At 42.3% G+C, this 20837-nt stretch overlaps 1 protein-coding gene across 1 annotated transcript in view; it reads left to right on the top strand.

The window, feature by feature from the left end:
• XRN2 (5'-3' exoribonuclease 2) overlaps nucleotides 1–20837 on the top strand; it is a 100025-nt gene that overhangs the window by 56256 nt on the left and 22932 nt on the right. Inside the window, exons 21-27 of the mRNA XM_074989293.1 lie at nucleotides 1119–1202; nucleotides 1780–1877; nucleotides 1967–2046; nucleotides 5369–5425; nucleotides 10292–10360; nucleotides 10453–10587; nucleotides 18283–18416. Of these exons, the coding sequence (XP_074845394.1) occupies nucleotides 1119–1202; nucleotides 1780–1877; nucleotides 1967–2046; nucleotides 5369–5425; nucleotides 10292–10360; nucleotides 10453–10587; nucleotides 18283–18416 (657 nt within the window). The remainder of the gene's footprint in view (nucleotides 1–1118; nucleotides 1203–1779; nucleotides 1878–1966; nucleotides 2047–5368; nucleotides 5426–10291; nucleotides 10361–10452; nucleotides 10588–18282; nucleotides 18417–20837) is intronic.

Raw genomic sequence — 20837 nt, 5'->3', positions numbered from 1 at the left:
ACTTGGAATTGGATCTGCATCCTTGCTGAAAAAAGTGTAAATGATTGATTAACTGAATAATAGAGTGAGAAGAATGACGAATCAAGCTCATTTTTGAAATTGTACTTAAGATTCCCTTTAAGTGTAAAGGCTTCAGCTGTGTCTACACATGCCCCTTCCAAAAGGAGGGGGCTTGTTAATGAGGCAGTTCGGAAGATACTAATGGTGTGGTGACATCAGTATGCAGTTCCTGGTTAGTATAAGGGTTGCAACGTGCAATTTGCAAGTGCCGCTTTTGGAGCACACGCCGCCTGTGTAGACGGGAGCCTTTTGAAAGGACCCCCCCCCCCCGCCCGACTTCAAACGCCCCATCTTCCAAACTGCGTCATTAATATGCTCCCCCTTTCAGAGGAGGCGTGTGTAGACACAGCCTTAGACTGACTATTTGCAACAACTTCACAGTCATCCATTATTTTTAAACGGCACTGTTTCAACTAAACATTTCAAAGAACCGAGTGTCAGTAGCAAGCAATAGATTTCAATAATCCAGTAAAACTGTCACCATGGATGGGTTTGTGGGTTTGTAGTGAGGACCAGCAAAAATCACCAAGGCACCATAGAAGAAAAGATTGTTCAGTTCATTTATTCCACAAATTCCCCTTTTCTCACTGTTAACAATAAATATCTCCAACGACATGGCAGAGTCCTCACAAACAGGCTACAGGAAGTCACCTGTCACCCACGAAAGCTCATGACCTAATAAATTTAAGTCTATAAAGTGCCACAGGACTGCTTGTTACTTGTGAAGCTACAGATGAACACAACTACCCCCTGAAACTTAATGCAGTATGAAGCTGTGGAAAATTTCTGTATTTGTCAAAACTGCTTTTGAGGTGATTTTTGCTTTTGTTTTTAAAACCCTTTTCTCAAAGTATTTGGAAAATTATGGAACAAAATGGCCCTTTTTTGTGTGTGTTAACGGGATCCTTTTGACTTACTGCTTTGAACTTTTCCATTGAAAGGGGCTGCAGGGGGAGAGCCGTTCCATTTTTTGTTGCAAGACAAGCAGGGTAACTTGGTGGCTTAGCTCAGTGAGTGTGAAAGTTTTCCATCTCTGACTAATCGCTTGTTTTTATTAGGCGTTGCTCTACTGCCATTCGTTGATGAGCGCCGCCTTAGAGCTGCTCTGGAAGAGGTTTATCCTGACCTCACTCCTGATGAAAGTAAGAATTATGGTATTTCATTATGATGACTGTGTTCATTGAGGTGATCATTATTAGTGTACTTTTCTGTCATACAGTATTAAAACTCAAATGATCAGGCTATAATAACAGATGGCTGCTATTGATTTCCTTATGTCAAACTGCAACCTTAGCTGTACAAATAATTTGAGGGCTGTAAATGGAGCGATCTTTGCCATAAAAACAGAATTCTCAGCCTTCACTTGCACTTATTTAAATTAAACAGATCCATAGCAGAATTTTAACACAGTCCAATTTTCAAGTTATTGTAGGAAATGATGCAGCTAGTACACCGTCTGAATGAGTTACTGATGAACACATTTTAATCAAAAGAAAGCACCTAGTTATTTTCTGTGGTGAGACTTGTAAAGCCAAATGGGGATATGCTTCTCCTCTCCATTGGGCAGCGTGTGTCCGGTCAGGATATAGAAATTTTTATGCCCAACATGTGAGCTCTGTGTAGGTGCATTATTCCAGGTGGCTTTTCCAGCCTGCTTATGGCTGCTTTAGATCTCACTTGTGCTGAATATCACACAGTTTCCTCTTTCTCTTATTCTAGACAGAAGAAATAGTCTTGGTGGTGATGTTCTTTTTGTTGGGAAACATCACTTGGTTTGTGACTTTATTTTAGAGCTGTACAAATCCAGTAGCACAGAGGTAGGTTGCATTTGTTCTAAGGTTATTGCATTTATGGGAGGAAGTGGTCTGGCTGTCTACTTCAGCTGAAAATTAATTTTTTTCTGTAGCCCATGGACATACCCCCTGAATTGTGCCATGGAATCCAGGGAAAACTTACACTGAATGAAAATGCAGTTCTTCCAGATCAGTGAGTATAGCTTTCAATCTGTATTGTTCACTGCTGCAGGATACTTCCTTTAGCTTTGTATAAATTAAAACAAAACTCTGACTCTCCAGCGAAAACCTGCCATCTCTGAATACTTGGCGTTAAGTCGCATTGCCATTTACAGTTTACAGCAGGTTGCAGACTATTTACTGTATAAAACTTCAACTGATGTTTATGGTTTTCCAATCCCATTGTGTATCTCTGCTTTGAAAGGATTTGGCTTAAGAATTCTGGAAGGTAACAGGCTTTCACATGCTCAAGAAGGAGGCTTTATTGCTTATGACATCAACAGAGGTCATCCTGATTACATTATTTGCCTTCTCTGAGGCTATGTCTACACCTGAGAATTTTGGCGACAAAACTCGCTGAACGTCCAGATTCCCAAGGTGTTCTGGTGACTGCAAATTGAAAGAACACGGCACTTCTTTTGGCAGCATTCTGCCCCTCCCCTATGAGGTAGGATGTCTGTCAACAGAAAGCCAGTCTGGATATTTTGGGGGGCCCTCTGTTGACACAGGGCTTCCGGGACACGGGGCAGCCCTATCTGCTATGCTCCCGGTTGGCTGTTTTGTCGAGAGAGTGGCCAGGCAGTCCGGCTGCTCTTTGTCGACAGAGCGGATCGTGATCTCAGTCCACTTGTCAGTCTGGCCGCAATCTGTTGATTAGACGTTTTGTCAGAAGATATCTTCTTACAGAAACTTCTGTTGACAGATTGTTCTAGTGTAGACATACATTATCGGATGCTTTCAGAATCAGGAGCGGCGTCAAACAAGGATGCGTGCTTGCTCCGACGTTGTTCGGGATCTTCTTCACACTCCTCCTGAAGCATGCCTTTGGATCTTCAACAGAGGGCATCTTGCTGCACACAAGATCTGATGGGAAACTGTTTAACCTTGCAAGGCTGAAAGCTAAGTCTAAGGTGCGAGAAGTCCTCATCAGAGACATGCTGTTCGCAGACGATGCTGCTGTAGTGTCTCACACAGAAGACCAGCTTCAAAAACTACTGGATCAGTTCTCCAAAGCGTGCAAGGACTTTGGGCTTACCATCAGCCTAAAGAAGACAAACGTACTCGGTCAGGATGTTGCTGAATCCCCATCAATCAGCATTGACAACTGTACATTAGAGGTCGTCCATGAGTTCGTTTACCTCGGGTCCACCATCACTGACACCCTGTCGTTGCACACTGAGCTAAATAGGAGGATGGGAAAAGGAGCCACAACTCTGTCCAGACTCAGCAAGAGAGTGTGGAATAACAACAAGCTGTATACTCACACCAAAATGCAAGTCTACAGAGCCTGCATCCTCAGCACCCTCCTTTATGGCAGCGAGACTTGGACCCTGTATGCCTGCCAGGAAAAGAGGCTGAACGTCTTCCACTTGCGCTGCCTCAGGCACATCCTTGGAATATCATGGAAGGACAGAGTGACCAACACCGCCGTCCTCGAGCAAGCTGGAATCCCAACCGTGCACACCCTCCTCAGGCAGCGTCGGCTCCGCTGGCTTGGCCACGTCCACAGGATGAATGATGGAAGGATTCCAAAAGACATCCTGTATGGTGAGCTAGCCTCTGGCAAAAGACCTCCCGGCTGCCCCCAGTTGCGCTACAAAGATGTCTGCAAGAGAGACCTCAGAGAGGTAGACATCGAGCTGGACAACTGGGAAGAACTAGCAGATGACCGCAGCAGATGGAGGCAGGGGTTACACAAGGGCCTTCAGAAGGGCGAGACGAAGATCAGACAGCTAGCAGAGGAGAAGCAAGTGCACAGAAAACACAATAAGGACTTGCCAGGCACCCACTACATCTGCAAGAGATGCTGCAAGGACTGTCACTCTCGTGTGGGTCTTCATAGTCACAATAGACGCTGTAAATGAAGCCCTCAATTGAAACTTTAAAGGGCGCGATCCATAGTCTATGCAGACTGAAGGATGCCTGCCTACCTACCTACCTAGACATAGATAGCCTGAGAGACTGGTCTGATGTATTTGATATGAAGAGACTATTGTGCAGCATGTATGGTATGATAAGATTCAACAGGTGAAGAGCTAGTGTGCATGGAGTAGGGAGGAGTTCATAAGCGGATCTGCTCTCTTGTGTTTTCGGGTCTTTGATCATCATTCAACAGATTAGGGGAATCTTGTTCCAGTCTAATGTCGAGGTTGCAGCACTGTGTGTCTTCATGCTATTGTTGAATGCACTAGAGTAGTGGTTCCCAACCTTTTCACTAATGTGGACCTCCAGCCAACCCCACAACTGTTTGTGGCACGCCCGATCATCCCCACCAAACCACCCACAGACCCCCATCAGTTCTAGCCACTATGTACACTTCATTACATGGAAAAGGAAACCTCAACACAGATTTTCAAATGGCAGTAAATAACATTATTAGAAGATGTTTAGTTTAAAAATAATAATTGATTGTAATGCTGCAGCTTATTTAAAACTTATTTTCTATGGTCATTTTTATTTCTTTTATTTTTGTCACGGACCCCTGGCAATACCCTCGTGGACCCCAGGGGTCTGTGGACCACACGTTGGGAACCACTGCACTAGAGATCAACCCCGAGAAAAGCATGCTTAGTAGTTTTCTGTCCAGGGCAGAGAAGGGCAAGGTACAGCCCACAGAACCTTTTAATCCAGCCTGCCACCCACCCCTCGGGTCTGGAGCAGCACCGCTCAAGGCAGCTGATTTTCCACTATGGCTCTCTGCACTGCAGGGGGTGGCATGGCTTTGTATGCTTTCCCTGCCCCCAGCAAAGCCTCTCATCTTCTCTTGGCCAGAAACTCCTTGTTAAGTACTATCATTGGTGCAGCTGTATACCAGTGGCAAGTTTTTGCTAAATTTCCTAACATAGATGCAAGTCAGGAGAAGGGGTTGCGTAGCTGAGATGACACACCTAAAGGTTGACTCAATAAGTCATGTTGTATTCTGAAATCGATCACCCCAGGTATGGGGCTTTCATTGCTATTGTCTTCAGAGGCGTATACTGTTGATTGGTGACGCAAGCCGTTTCCTGCTGCATGTCAAGTTGTTGAGATCTCGAATTAAAGGGGCACTGTGCAGCTAGTTAATAGGGGAGAGGTCTGAGAGAACTGTGCACCCAGTATATTATACTTCCCTTAGAAAGAAAATGCTTGCATCCTTCGGAAACTGCTGTTAAAAATATTAAGGAAAAACTAGCCATTGTTTAAATTGTAAAGCAATAAAGTTGTTTTAAACTGCTTTTTGTAGACAGTAATGTCTGAATTGTGGCAATAGTCTCCAGGAATGTGAAGCTGGTAATTTCTTTTCCCCCTTTCATTAGGACAGTGCAGTCTCCTGTTCCGTCGTTGCGTGACCTGACACAGAATTCTGCCATCAGGTAAGTTAATGTTGTGTGAATGTATTGGTGGTTGTGGGGTGTTCTCTTGGTTTTCTTCTGCGTATTGGAATGTAGCAATCTGGGCCCAATGTTGATCTTGCTGGGCTGATCTTGCTACAGAATCTGTCCCTTGCAATAGATTAAATTCTGAAGCAATCTCTTATGCATGTGAACAAAACATTAAACTTAACCAAAGCTACAAATGTTGTTCACTGCCTTGTGTTCCGACATGAAGCATGACCTTCGTGATGGGTTGCTGAACCTGAGTTCTCCAAACAGTGTAGACATGGAAAAATACATTGGGAGCATCATGTTGAATTCTTCATTTGCATTTTAAAAATACGGAGGGATATACTTCTGATATTCTGCTTATAGAGCTGTGGTTCCTAAACTTTTCAGCTTCACATGCCCCCCTTTAGATTTTCAAGAAACCCTTTCGCATTCCCCCACCTCTTTTTTACCCCTCATCCAACCCCCCCTTAACAAAAAATTCAATCTGTAATTTAAACATAAATGCTTGATATAAAAATGTTAGTTTTTCATGGCCCAGTGTGGGTACCTAGTGGAACCCCAGCTGGCTAGCTGCCTGTGCCAGCTGCCTGCACTGCCAGAGCCACCCGTCTGAGCCAACTGAGTCCTGTGCTGCCTGGGCCTGCCGCCTGCCCACCCACCAGCCCAAGCTGCCCGAGCCCCATGATGCTGGAGCCAGCTGCCTGAGCCCCACAAGTCCCCCTGCCCGACCCCCTCCCCTTCCCCAAACCCAGGCAACACTAGCTCTCCACCCCTCCCCAACTCACATGCACTCACCTTTGCAGCAGGCAGCTAGCTCCATGTGGGTCTTCGCCAGGTGCCTGCGGCTCACAGCAGCTGCGCTGGGTCGCCCATGTAAAGTGGCAAGGGCTGAGAGCCAGAAGCAAAGGCCGGCTTGTTCTTCGGGCGGAGGGAGCGACGTGAGGGGGCTGGATTGTTTTGCAGCCCCCCAACAGGCGGCACGCCCTTCAGTTTGGGAAACCGTGTTACAGAGTGTTTAGTCAAACTGATTTTTATTTGTAATGGTAAAGATCAGTATAGTCAAACTGGCAGTATTTAAAATTAAACTGCAGCGTGTAATAGGTGCACCCTCAGTACTTTGGGACATATGGGTGAACTGAGGTCCCTGATTGAAAAGAAGCCCCTTCCTACAGCTTTCCCCAAAAAGTTTGCCCTTGGGGTTAAACTGAGGAGCAATTCTAAGTGTTCATTCTCGTTTCCATGTAAGCGAGGAATTTTCCTTTCTCCCTGACTCTAGGGCCCTTACAGTTTGTCTTAAGTTTTTTAGAAAGCCATCTATTGCTTGATCTGTTCTGCTATGCAAAGGTCATCTAAAATTACCATTTCTCAATGAATCGAACTCAGTGTCAGTCTAATGTGGTCTGAGATGCTTTCCCATTTCCAGGATTCATGTCCTTCCACTCATTGGGCTTTAGACATTGTTACATCTTCAAGCAAACAAAAGGGCTTACACCTATAGAAATGTGGTATAACAAGTTTTCTCCAGTTGGCTTTCTTCACCCACATCTTTATTCTCCCCATAAGGGCTGGGGGCCAGGTAATGGAGGGTTTTTTTTTGTTTGTTTGTTTTTAATAAGACCCTCCAAGAGACAAAAATCCAGAAGACAAAATTCATTTCTGTGTCTTTCCCAGCTACCTGATACTCTTCTCCTTTTACTAGCAATCATATCCTAGCAGCTCCAAAGTGCAGAGGGGGATTTACCACCTGACCTATACTGCGAACACTGGTCTCCGGTCCTAAGTAGAGGGCGCAGTATTAGGTTGCTTCCCACCTGCCTTCTCTAGACCCCCTTGCACTCTTTGAACATTCAGATTCCCAGTCCTCAGCAGGAAGCTGGAACAAGGCACTGCTGGACCAGCATGGACCAACATGCTGCCTTGTTATGTCATGGTACAGACATCTGCTGAAAACTCCTTTGGTCAGTGGATCCTGAAGGCCATTTCCCCTTAAGAATAAATGCCATCATTACTGAGGCTCGTTCTTTTTCCTGTGTCTTTTTTTTTTCTGCTGTTCTGACTTCATACCTTCATTTGATGATTAAAGTGAATCTGTCTGTTCCTCTTAGTCTTCTGTGCCTTTTGTGCTATTGCTTTCTCTGTCCCTGTAGCCATGCCAGAGGCTGACAGATGGATTCTCCTATGAGAATGGAACCACTTTTCATCTGTAAATTGGAGTCCTCATGGAGAATCCATGTGCTGATATATGGCAGTCCTCTTGTATTCTGTCATTCCAGCTTCCTCTCTGAGGTTGGTGGCACCTGGTAGTGTTTATAGGCCTACTTTGCATGCGTAAGCCTGGATCATTGTTGGCAGAGCCTGGCTAATAGCATTGGCACAGACTGACTGATCTCAGAGAAGACCAAGTCCCAAAAAAACCCCTATATCTTCCACTCTGTGAACTCTTCAGCTCTAGTTGTATTACTTTTGATTTGGCCTACTTTTTGCTGCAGCACACCTAGGAATAAATTTGGACTTTGCCTTAACCATGATGGTCTTTATTCATCAAGCTTCCAAGACTAAATATTTGGTCACAGAAGATTGAATTACTCATGCACTTTACAGTGAATTGATTTAGAACTGGGATGTTGTAGGTCATTCTGATTTACTTTAAATTGTTACCTTGTAATGAGTGTCTGATGCTAACCTTTCACTTCTGGAGATATGTACAATATCTGAGACAGTGAAAATCAGTCATGGTCTGGATGCCCCCCTACTCTCAAATGGGAGATAGCGTGGCTCAGGTAGTACCATGCTTGCTGGCAATTGAAGACTGAAATATTCAGAATGTTGCCCGTCAAGATATCCATCAAAAGGACGACATGATCCAATAGGAGTTTGGTCACTTTCCAGTAACAAATCCTGAGTAGTTTCAGGTGATATCTTCCTCTGAGCCTCCCCTAGTCGACTATAGTAAAAATAATCTTTTTGCTTCTGTAAAGCCTTTCCTTCCTTGTTGCTGTGTTCCTGTGAGATACCAAAGGCTTTGACCCTGATTTGTGTCAAGACTCATAACACTATCTTGCTGTTCTTTCCAGTCAACATCCCTCTAGCTTTCAGCAACTTTTCCTTCTGTCTTCTGACTTTCCCTTGCACTACGCAATTGCCATAGCTAGAACAGAGTATCTGAAATAGACTTATTTCCTTAGTGTAGACTAGCCCTGTGTAATCAAGGGGTAGAAGAACCAGGAGTGTAGACTTTGGTTGCTTGTCGTCATGCAACACCTCTTCAGAATGACTTGCATCAGTCTGCATCAGACCTTTCTTGGTTAAGGCCAAGCTGGAGTTGCCATATCCTCAGGTATGCCAGAACTGTGCCCAGCACGCCTTTGGGGAGAAGGGGCATACCTTTCCACCCCACCATCCCCAGTTCTAGAAGTTGTTCCACTGGTCCAGGATAGCCAGAACAAAGTTCTCCATCACCTCGATCAGCTTACAGTACAGGATCTATGGAATAGCACTGAAGCCAGGTTACATATCCACATAATGGAATAACAGGTAGCTCAATTGGGTAAGGGGGCTTTCTCCATCAAATGCAAGGGGGAAACTGTATTGGACCATGGAAGAGATTCCCACCAACCCTTTTGCTAATTGGCCAACAGGTTCTTCCCACACTTGAGTGTCCAGCTGTCACTTCCTTTCAATACTCCTTCCCTCTCCTTTTTCTGAAGGGAAAATTATTGCAGACACGCAAATATCAAATACTGATTAATAAAAAGATTTCCTATATTTACTGTCTCATCCAGCCTTTTTTTTTTCTTTTCCCCCTTGCTTACTTTTCTTGTTTGTTTATATTCCCATAGCACCTAGGAGCCCTAGTCAGAGACTAGCACCCCACTGTGTTTGTTCTGGGCTAGTGCAACACCTAAGACTGTCCCTGACCCAAAGTGCCTACAGTCTAAGTCTCAACATCTGTCCGCTCACCAAGCAAACATGACCACCTCCTCCATTGCCAACTTCTGCTAGAATGGGAAATACCAGCTGTGGGATCTTCAGTCCCCTTGTTTTCCTTGACTGCCTATGGATTTGCTACTGCACCACAGGATTGCTTTCGCCCTATTGCTACATAGGATCCCGAAGATGAGTTCTAAAATAAATGGTCTTCTTAGAGCCTTCATTTGGGTCTAATATGTGTAAGTGCTTGCAAGGTGCCCTTTGCCTGTTGCATATGGAACTAACAACTCCACATTCATTCTTGAGCTGGTTTCTAGGGCAGGCAGAGGGGCATCCTTTTGCAGTGCAGTAAATGGTTTCATATCCAGCAGCCCTGGGGCCAGGAGGTTGCTGGATATTCAAATATGCTGGATAACAGAGAGGTTTACATAGCAATACATAGCACTAAAGAAAAACAAGATGGGATATTAAGAAACAAAAAAAAATGTATGCAGAGCGCTTTAATTGCCAACAACAGTGGTATTGTATACTGTAACTTTATACTGTATTTGCTGTAATTATTTGTATTTACTTTCCCTATACTGTACTTATAGAGAACATAACTAAAATTAACTTATGGTTAAAATCCTGGTTATTTGCGAGTTCCGGCTGATAGAATGCCAGATTTGAAAAAGTTTACTGTGCTGGGGGCTGTCTGAGCCAGTGTACCCCACATGCCCCTGCTTGCACTCTTTGCTGGAAGTTTTGGGCTAGATGGATAAACAAAAACTAATAACTCAGCTATTAGAAAAAATAATTCAATTTAAGTACACTGCATCACTATAAATAATGCAGCAAATTACTGGTTCGTTAGGATAGTTTGGTCTTGCTTATCAGGCCAAATGTATATCCAGTGTAACCATCTCTAATCCTTCTTTCTCTTAGTATCAATTTCAAAGATCCACAATTTCAAGAGGACTTTGTTTTCAAGGCTGTATTGTTACCTGGAGCAAAGTAAGTAATTGTCATCTTTTCCCTTTATTTTTATTTATCGTGCTGCATGTAGAAAGAAACTACTGTTTGTCCCCTATTTTTTTAATATTCAGAAAACCTCCGCCAGTTCTGAAACCAGGTGACTGGGAAAAAAACAATAATAATGGTAAGCCTTGGAGGCCGCAACTTGGTTTTAATCGAGACAGAAGGCCAGTTCATTTGGACCAGTCAGCATTCAGAACTTTAGGGTAAGTAGCAGTGAAAACACTTAATGAAAGTAGAAATCTTTAATTGCTTTGCTGAGATGCCTTTTATCTTCCTTTTTTTTTTTTTTAATAAAAAAAGAATCTATGGTTAGATTAGGTATTTATAGTTTAGACACTTGCACAATTTTATATGGAAAATCAGTACTGATGAAAGTTACATTTTCAAAATATTCTTAACTACTTGAATTTTAGAGTAAGCTTATAGTCTTCTGTTTGATTTTTTTTTCTGTAAAGTATTTCTAATAGGCCTTTCTGCTATGTTTCTTCAACTTTTTCCTTCTTCAGTACTCCTTTTGAACTACAGGAGATTTACAAGGAGAATATTACACAGAAGTAATAGTTAATATTGTATCTGTGATGTCTTCCATATTTTCTTACCTTACCTCTGTTCAAAAATCATGTGACTTGACATAATAATACATTTGATTTCAATAGTATTTTAACAAGGGTGGAAGTTGGTTCACCAAGTTTAACAGGTATCAGAGAGAAAAAGCTGTGCTAGTGTATATACTATCAAAACAAAAAAACAGTCCAGTAGCACTTTAAAGACTAACAAAAGAATTTAAATGATGAGCTTTCGTGGTTGGTCAGGTGTGTGTCGATGTGCTGACCATCAACAATACACATGAAATCTGATGCCATTCACTTGGTCAGGAAGCAAAACAAAGCATGAAGTTGGAGTTGGATTCCTTCTTAGCAAAACAGCTAGGAGGGCATTATTAGGATACAAACCAGTGAGTGCAAGAATGATGGTCGCGTGATTCAAAGCAAAACCGTTCAACATCTCAGTCATTCAGGTGTATGCGCCTATGTCAGACAGTACAGAGGAAGCGATTGAGCTATTTTATAAAGACTTGACAAAGATGGTGGAGGAGATACTGAAGAAAGATGTGTTGATCATCAGAGGAGATTGTAATGCGAAGGTTGGAACAGATAATGGAGGTTGGGAGAGAGTCATGGGAAGATGTGGATATAGAGAGAGAAAGAAACAAATGAGGTGAGAAACTGTTGGAGTTTGCCACAGAGCATGAGATGGTGATTTGCAACATGAGATTCCAACAAAAGGACTGTAGGAAGTGGACATGGCAATCAAATGACGGAAGTCCAAGAACATTATAGATATGATTTTGATAAGAAGAAGATGGGTAACATCAGTACAGCAGTGCCGAACTTTCCAAGGAGCGGATATAGACTCAGACCACAGTCTAGTGGTCGGAACCATCAAGGTAAAACTCAAAAGAAAATGTAAGACACAGTTTAAGAAAAGGAGATGTGGCGAGGCTATGTGAGGAAGAAACAGGGAATGCATACACAACAGCGCTCGAAGAGAAGCTTAAGAATATTGCCACAGAGAAAGACCTAGATAAGAGAGTCGCAGGGATAGCCATTGCTACAGAAGAGGCAATTGAGCAGACTGTTCCAGAAGAAGAAAGATCAACAAGAAGTGGATTACCCAGAAGACACTGAAGTTGGTTCAAGAGAAAAGAGTGTTGAAGATCAGAGGAGATGTTTCTGAGATGGTGGAATGGCAATATAGGATGAAATGCAATGAGATAAGGAAAGCAGCCAGAAGGGATAAGGAGAAATGGTTAGAGCAGCAACGTGAAGATATTGGGACGTATTACGGCCAATGTAAGACCAGGGAGGTGTATAAGACAATTAGGAATATTAATAGGAAATGGCAACCGAAGCAGATGGTGAGCAAAGATGAGAACGAAGAAGTGCTCGTGAACAGGGAGAAGATTGTGCAGCGATGGACAAGATATTGCACTGATCTATACAAAGGACAGTTGGACCTGAGTATCTCAGAGAGACTGAAGAATTGAAAGAGAGATCTCCCCGAGCATCGAGAGCGAGACAGATATTTCAAAGGAGGAAGTAGAAAAAGCAGGGAAACAACTAAAGAACAACAAGAGCCCTGGAAGTGATAAGATCACAGGAGAAATGATCAAATATGGTGGAGAAAGCATGATTCAGGAAATACACCGACTATGTAATATAGCATGGAAAGAAGGGAAAGCACCTAAGGAATGGACAAGATCTGTGCTAGTAACAATGTCCAAGAAAGGAAGTACATTGGAGTGCAAGAACTACAGAACGATTGCCCTAATGAGTCATCTAGGTAAGGTGCTGATGATACCGACTGAGAGATTAAGATCACAGATAGAAGAACATGTAGCAGACGAGCCAGCAGGATTCAGAAAAGATAGAAGTACCATACAGTAGATGTTGGCATTAACACTGATAGCGGAGAAAGCTCGACGAAAGAACAAAAATGTATACACTTGCTTCATTGATTTCCACCCCCCCCCCCCCCAAAAGGCATTTGACAGTATAGATCAGAAAGTGACTTGGCCAGTGTTGGAGTCATACGAAGTGAATAGCAGACTAATACGGTTGTTGAAAGATATCAATGATAATGCAGAGGCAGCGGTGAGAACATGTGGGGAGTTGGGAAGTTGGTTTAAAACAAGTAGAAGTACAAGACAAGGAGATCCAATATCACCAAGTATCTTCATCGCACCTCTGGAGAGATCGATGGACAAGATCAAGGAAGGGGTAGAAAGGATATCTGTGCATGGGAAAAGAATTAACAACTTGAGGTTCGCGGATGATATAGTTATCATTGAGGAAGAGGAGGAGAAGCTAGCAAAAACAGTGCGGGTGTTAAACCAAGAAGGGAAGCGGTATGGACTGATTATGAACATCGATAAAACAAAAACAGTGGTATTTGGAGATAAGGAAGTAGGAAGGAAGATCAGTGTGGATGGTATTGAACTATAAAATGTAGACAAGTTCACATATCTGGGGAGCGATATAACGTATGATCTAAACTGTAAGAAGGAAATAACGACTAGAATAGTGAAAGCAAGAGCGAGTTTGAAGGTGATGGATAAGATATGGAAAAGCAAAGCAATTAGCTTAAGAATGAAGCTGGGAGTCTTGAAAACGTGTGTATTCAGCACCATGTTGTATGGATGTGAGACATGGATGATAACAAAAGATTCGAAAAGAAGAATATTGACGTTTGAAAGGAGTTGTTACAGAAAAATTCTGAGAATAGGATGGCTGCAGAAGCTCAGCAACAAGGAATTATATAGGAAGATACAGCCGAAAGAGAACCTGCTGCAGTAGGTTATAAAACGGAAGCTACAACTATTTGGACATATTTGCAGAATGAAAGACAAACGAAAAATCAAGACTCTAGTATTCAGCATAACGGATGGTTCGAATAGGAGAGGCAGACCCCACAGAGAATGGATAGATGATGTAGTAGATTGGTGTGGAGCTAGTCTACAGAAACTAAGCCACTCTGCACTGGATAGGGAAAGATGTACGGAAATAGTGAGAGAGGCATCAGACACCAATGGGCGCTGAGCCCACGGTTATTGATGATGATGATGATGGACTGTTTTTTGTTTTGATAGGCATCAGAGAGATAGCCGTGTTAGTCTGTATCTTCGAGAACAACAAATAGTCCTGTGGCACCTTAGAGACTAACAGATATTTTGGAGCGTAAGCTTTCGTGGGCAAAGACCCGCTTCATCAGATAAATGGAGGCGGGGGTTGTTTCCAGAGGGGTATTTAAAGAGTGGGGTCACAGTAAAGGAGAGGGCTAGAGCTGACCAGTTCTATTCAGCAAGGTGGAAATGGCCCATTATCAGTAGTATGTATCGAAAGAGGAAAAACAGGTCAGATCAGACATGCCCATTGTCAGAGTCTAATGGGGAGATATTAACGCCCAAAGCTGAGAAACTGGTTTTGTAAGGGGTGACCTACTCCCAGCCTGTGTTCAACAGGTAATGCTGCACCAAGGTTCCAGATGAGTTTTCGGAGTATTTTGTACTTCTGGATAGTAATGCTGCAAGCAAAGAGAATGATCTGAAATTACACATTGCAAATTAATGGGCAGGTTTGGGTTTTTTAATCTGGCATGCACAGGCAGGCATAATTTTGAAGGGGCTCCATAAGGAGAATGAGTAGAGCTAACAACCATCTGTGGAGTATTGTCGGTGTAGAAGTACAGAAGATGGTTTAAAGGAGGATCACAATAACATTACCAGACAACCGGCTCAACTGTCCCAACTATTTAGACAGATGGGTTTCAGCCTCTCCTTCAAGGAGGAAGGGCACCAGAGGTAGATAAGGTCACTATAACCTAAATGGAGCTATCACAGGGTGGGTGCATAGCTGGTTGCATAACCATTCCTACAGACTTAGTTATCAGTGGTTCAGAGTCATGCTGAAAGGACATAACCAGTGGAATTCGAAGGGATCCATTCTGGGTCTGCTTCTGTTCAATATTTTCATCAATGATTTAGATATTGGCGTAGAGAGAACACTTATAAAGTTGGCTGGTGATACAAGCTGGGAACTGTTGCAAGTGCTCTGAAGACAGGATTAGAATTCAAAATGATTGGACAAACATGAGAAATTATCTGAACTCAATTGGATGAAAGTCAACAAGGACAAATGGAAAATACTCTTCTTTAGAAGGAGCAGTTAGTTGCACACATAGAATATGGGAACTGTCTACCAAGGAGGGAATACTGCAGAAAGAGTTCTAGGGGGTCATAGTAAACCACAAGCTAATATGAGTCAACGGTGTGATACAATTGGCTCCCCTTACCCCACGTCCCAAAAAAATTAAACGTTATTCTGGGACACATTAGCAAGGAGCATTGTGAGCTAGGCACAATTCTACCCCATGCTGATTAGGACTCAGCTGGAGTACTGTGTCCAGCTCTGGGTGCCACATTTCAGGAAAGATGTCGGCAAATTGCGAAAGAACAACAAAAATGATTAAAGTCTAGAGAAGGTGACCAGTGAGGGAAGAGTGAAAGAACAGGGATGGTTTAGTCTGGAAAAGAGAAGACTGAGAGGGGACATAACAGCTTTCAAGTACCTCAAAGGTTGTTACAAGAAAGAGGGAGTAAAATTATTCTCCTTAACTTCTGATGATAGGACAAGGAGCCATGGGCTTAAATTGCAACACTATATGGCTACCTGGGAAATGGGCCGGCCTTACTTTAGTGGGAGGGACTACTGGACCCAGGGATCAGCTGAGTACAGGGGACAGCAAATGAGAAAATGGGTGGAGAACCCAAACAGTGCCCACTGCTCCTTGAAACTGTCTGGGAAGCCAGTAGATGCTGCCCAGAGGAACTCCGCTCCTCCCATAAAATTGTGGCAAGACTGGACATTAGGGAAAGGTTTCTAGCTGTCAGGGTGGTAAGCACCAGAAAAAAATTACCAGGAGAGGTTGTGGAAAATCACGGCAGATTCTAAAGAGCAGAGCTACGTCTACACAAGCACAGATCTTCAAAATGGCCATGCAAATGGCCATTTCGAAGATTTGTGCTAGTGTAGACACGGCCCAGGTTACACAAACACCTGTCAGGGTTGGTCATGAGGGTACTTGGTCCTGCAATGAGTTCAGGGACTGGACTTTGACCTCTCAGGATTCCTTCCAGTTCTTTGAGTCTTTTGATTCTTAGAAGCTTGGGGGCAGGAGAGAGGCAAAGCTTTTAGAAAGCAAGCAAAGTGGGAAAGAGCCACTTTCCACTGAATGGTAGTTTGGAAGGCCACTGAGGAATGACACATTGCAAGCAACACCTCTTCCTCCCATGCACGTCTTGGGAAATGGTTGTTTCATTGCAAGTGCTCCAGGAGCTGATAGAAGAGGTATCTGAGCCTTTATCGATCATCTTTGGAAATTCATGGGAAACAGGAGAGATTCCAGAAGACTGGGAAAGGGCAAATATCTTGCCCATCTGTAAAAAGGGGAATAAGAATAACTCAGGAAACTACAAGCCGGTAAGCTTAACTTCTGTGCCAGGAAGGACAATGGGAGCAGGTAATTAAAGAAATCATCTGCAAGCACTTGGAAGGTGGTAAGGTGATAGGGAACAGCCAGCATGGTTTTGTAAAGAACAAATCATGTCAAACCAATCTGATAGCTTTCTTTGATAGGATAACGAGCCTTGTGGATGGGGGAGAAACGGTAGGTGTGGTGTGCCTAGACTTCAGTAAAGCATTTGATACAGTCTTGCATGATATTCTTATTAAAAAAATAGGCAAATACAATTTCGGTGAGGCTACTATAAGGTGGGTGCATAACTGGCTGGGTAACCTTACTCAGAGAGTAGTTCTTAATGGTTCTCAATCCTGCTGGAAAAGTATAACAAGTGGGGTTCTGCAGGGGTCTGTTTTAGGACTGGTTCTGTTCAGTATCTTCATCAACAATTTAGATATTGGCATAAAAAGTACACTTATTATGTTTGCAGATGATACCAAGCTTGGAGGGGTTGCAGCTGCTTTGGAGGATAGGGTCATAGTTCAAAATGATCTGGATAAATTGGAGAAATGGTCTGAGGTAAACAGGATGAAGTTTAACAAGGACAAATGCAAAGTGCTCCACTTGGGAAGGAACAATCAGTTTCACACATACAGACTTGGGAGAGACTGTCTAGGAATGACTACAGCAGAAAGGGATCTAGGGGGTTATAGTGGATCACAAGCTAAATCTGGTCAATAGTGTGATGCTGTTGGAAAAAAAAGCAAACATGATTCTGGAATGCATTAACAGCTGCGTTGTGAACAAGACACAAGAAGACATTCTTCCTCTCTACTCTGCGCTGGTTAGGCCTCAGCTGGAGTATTGTGTCCAGTTCTGGGCACCGCAGTTCAAGAAAGATGTGGAGAAATTAGAGAGGGTCCAGAAAACAGCGACAAGAATGATTAAAGGTCTAGAGAATGTGACCTATGAAGAAAGGCTGAAAGAATTGGGCTTGTTTAGTTTGGAAAAGAGAAGACTGAGGGGCAACATGATAGCGGTTTTCAGCTATCTAAAAGGGTGGCATAAGGAGGAGGGAGAAAACTTGATCTTTTTGGCCTCTGAGGATAGAACAAGAGGCAATGGACTTAAACTGCAGCAAGGGATGTTTAGCTTGGACGTTAGGAAAAAGTTTCTAACTGTCAGGGTGGTCAAACAGTGGAATAAATTGCCAAGGGAGGTTGTGGAATCTCCATCGCTGGAGATATTTAAGAATAGTTTAGATAAATGTCTATCAGAGATGGTTTAGACAGTACTTGGTCCTGCCATTGGGGCAGGGGGCTGGACTCGATGGCCTCTCGAGGTCCCTTCCAGTCCTAGTATTCTGTGAGTCTATGAATCACCTGCCCTCTTGACATGCTGCGTGGTCACAAAAATGATAGCAGTATTGAGAACATGGTGTATTTTAAAACCCTGGTTAAAAATACAAGAAAATTCCAGAACACACCAACTTCAGGATCTTTAAGTGAAATTACTTCTACACAGAAATAACGAAGCAGCTCCTAAATGTATCAGCACTTCCATTTTTCTGCAGAATGTGTATAATGACAGCTGCCTAAAATTTCGTGCAACCCACCCCTTCTCCCCCTAATTCCACCCCTCTTTGGCAAGCTATGGTACAAAAATTGTCACAGTAACCAGCTAGCTCATAAAATGTTAGTTTCATTCGTGGTGTACACATGACCCTTTAAGATGGTGATTTACTGTGCTGTTCATGAGCATCACCATCAGTACACTGGAGAAGCTGTAGTATTTGATTGACTTGGTAGCAGCTATACTAGTAAGATGACTGAGAAAATAACTACACGTTCATACTGCTTTCCATTTCTTTTACATTACAGCCATGCAATGTCAAGGGAAAGAGGACATGCAGGAAGTGGAATTTACAGTAACATCGCACCACGTGGAGCTTATCAGGGAGATCCATACAGACCACGTATAGGTGGTCAACCACAGATTCCTAAATTGTTGTCAAGTAAGGACTTTTTTTCTGTATTATCAAATGTAATTAATTTTGAAATTGAACTCTGTGACTTATTTTGCTACACCTATGTAGTATTCTTCATGACAGGATTATAGCTCTGTTTGATTTAAGAGCATATTCATGGATTTTTTTTTTTCTTGATACGCTGCTGGCTCTTACAGGCTAACTTTCCTGTAATGGCTAGGAGTTACAAGGCTTGAGTGAAGTGAATTGTGTTTCTGCTTCTTAATGAGTTCTGGTATAGATTCCCCACTGTCCTGCTTGGGAGAAGGGAAGCATTTCATAAAAAAGGAAGTGACCACTGCTGTTACCATATTATAGCACAGGCCAGTGCCCAATATGTGACTCTGATGCAGACAGATGCTCTTTTGTAGTTTCTTGTATCACTCCTCCCCACTCGCAATATTCCAGGTTGTGATATTTCAAGTTACCTTCGTATTATCGTTAGTTAGGAGCCAGCCTGTTAAATCACTGATGAGGAAAGCATTTTTTTGCATTCACTTTATGGTGTTTCTATTATATTGGCAGAAAACAAAAAACAGATAACTAGTTACCTGCTGAAATATAACAGAAAAATAGTCAATTTAAAAGACTTTTTTACCTCAGTGTATGCATGAGCATGCTTTGTTGGAAAGTAGAAGTGCAACTGTACTAAAATCTAGCATCAGCATTACCTCAAATTGTCCCTCCACAAGATTTAACTAGGAGGGACAGGAGATGGTTTTGTAGGTGCTTGTCACTATGCGCGGTTGTGGGGTTCACTGACAATATTAATACTCAGCAGCATTAGCACTGTACTTCAGTATTGGAACAGGTGTGTGTTGTGTGTTGTGCATGTAGAGTTACCGTAAATTCCAAAATCTTGTTGTCTGACTTCCTGTGTGACACAGGACAGAGAACTTCCCCAAAACAATTTATCTTTGTTTAAGACATATGCTCTAAGTCAATCTTCAAACTCGATTTTTAAAAATTTCTAGTGACAGAGAATCTGCCACCATAGTTCGTGAGTTGTTCCTGTGATTATTTATCTTACCTGCTTAAAATGTGTGCCTTATTTCCAGTCTGAATTTGTCTAGCTTCAGTTTTCAACCATTGAAATTTTGTTGTATCTTTTTGTTTGGTAGATTGAAGACAAACTATTAAATATTTGTTCCCCACATAGATATGTACAGACTCAGATCCAGTCACTCCTTAAGCTTTTCTTTATTAAGGTAGACAGGCTCAAGCACTCAAGCACTGTAAGGCATGACATCAATCTGAAAAGATGTTAAGACATGTCTCAAGGCAACAGCCATATACAGCCTTAAAAAAAAAAAAATTAGTAGCTTGCATTTTTATTTGCCAAGAACTGGAAGAATATTAGAATTCACTTTTTTTACTCTCCTTAAACTGTTACATTTGCACTGTGTTAGTGCTTTGGAAAAATTTTCTCTGTATGATCCAGAAAGAGGCTTTAAATTGTTGTATTGTGGGAATTTGAAACTTTAATCCTGTTCAAAGATCTGTCCTGTATTTAAGATCTGTATTTAAAGCCTTTATTACTCAAGGAATTTGAGTCCATTTTGCTTCTAATTCAAGTGTGTAAGAAATGGCTTGAACTACTTGTTTTGATGTAAACTAAGTTGAGGCATTGCAGATCTCACTATTTAAACGGTTCTGTCATGGACGTGAGGATTAAGAACCTTAAGCATCTCCTTATACAAAAAGGGGAATGCAAAAACCTGTTTTTCCTTTGTGCACGTCTCTTGCACTAAATAAGCATCCACACTTTATGAGAGAGCCTTTTGAATGTCAGCACTGATATTTTGCATCAAAAACATTTAACATAAGAGTTTTATACTAATGTTGATTGAACAAACTAGATTGGAAAACAAAAAAGCAGTAAAGTAGCACTTTAAAGACTAATAAAATGATTTATTAGGTGAGCTTTCGTGGGACAGACCCACTTCTTCAGACCATAGCCAGACCAGAACAGACTCAATATTTAAGGCATAGAGAACCAAAAATAATAATCAAGGTTGACACATCGGAAAAAAATAATCAAGGTGAGCAAATCAGAGAGCAGAGGAGAGTCAAAAATTAGATTAAGCCAAGTATGCAAAAGAGTCCCTATAGTGTCCCAGAAAATTTGCATCCTGGTTCAAACCACGTGTTAATGTTTCGAATTTAAATATAAAAGAGAGTTCAGCAGCCTCTCTTTCCAAAGCAGAGTGAAAATTCTTCTTCAGTAAGATGCAAACTCTTAAGTCATTAACAGAATGGCCCACTCCATTAAAATGTAGACTAACTGGTTTGTGGATCAGAAGTGTTTTGATGTCTGTTTTGTGCCCATTAACTCTTTGTCTGAGAGAGTTTGATGTCTGTCTAATATACAACGCATCTGGGCATTGTTGGCACATGATGGCGTGTATG

This window comes from Carettochelys insculpta, chromosome 3 (genome assembly GCF_033958435.1).
Source record: "Carettochelys insculpta isolate YL-2023 chromosome 3, ASM3395843v1, whole genome shotgun sequence".
NCBI lineage: Eukaryota > Metazoa > Chordata > Testudines > Carettochelyidae > Carettochelys > Carettochelys insculpta.
Note: the sequence above shows the minus strand (reverse complement) of the source record. Positions and strands in the feature narration are given on the sequence as shown.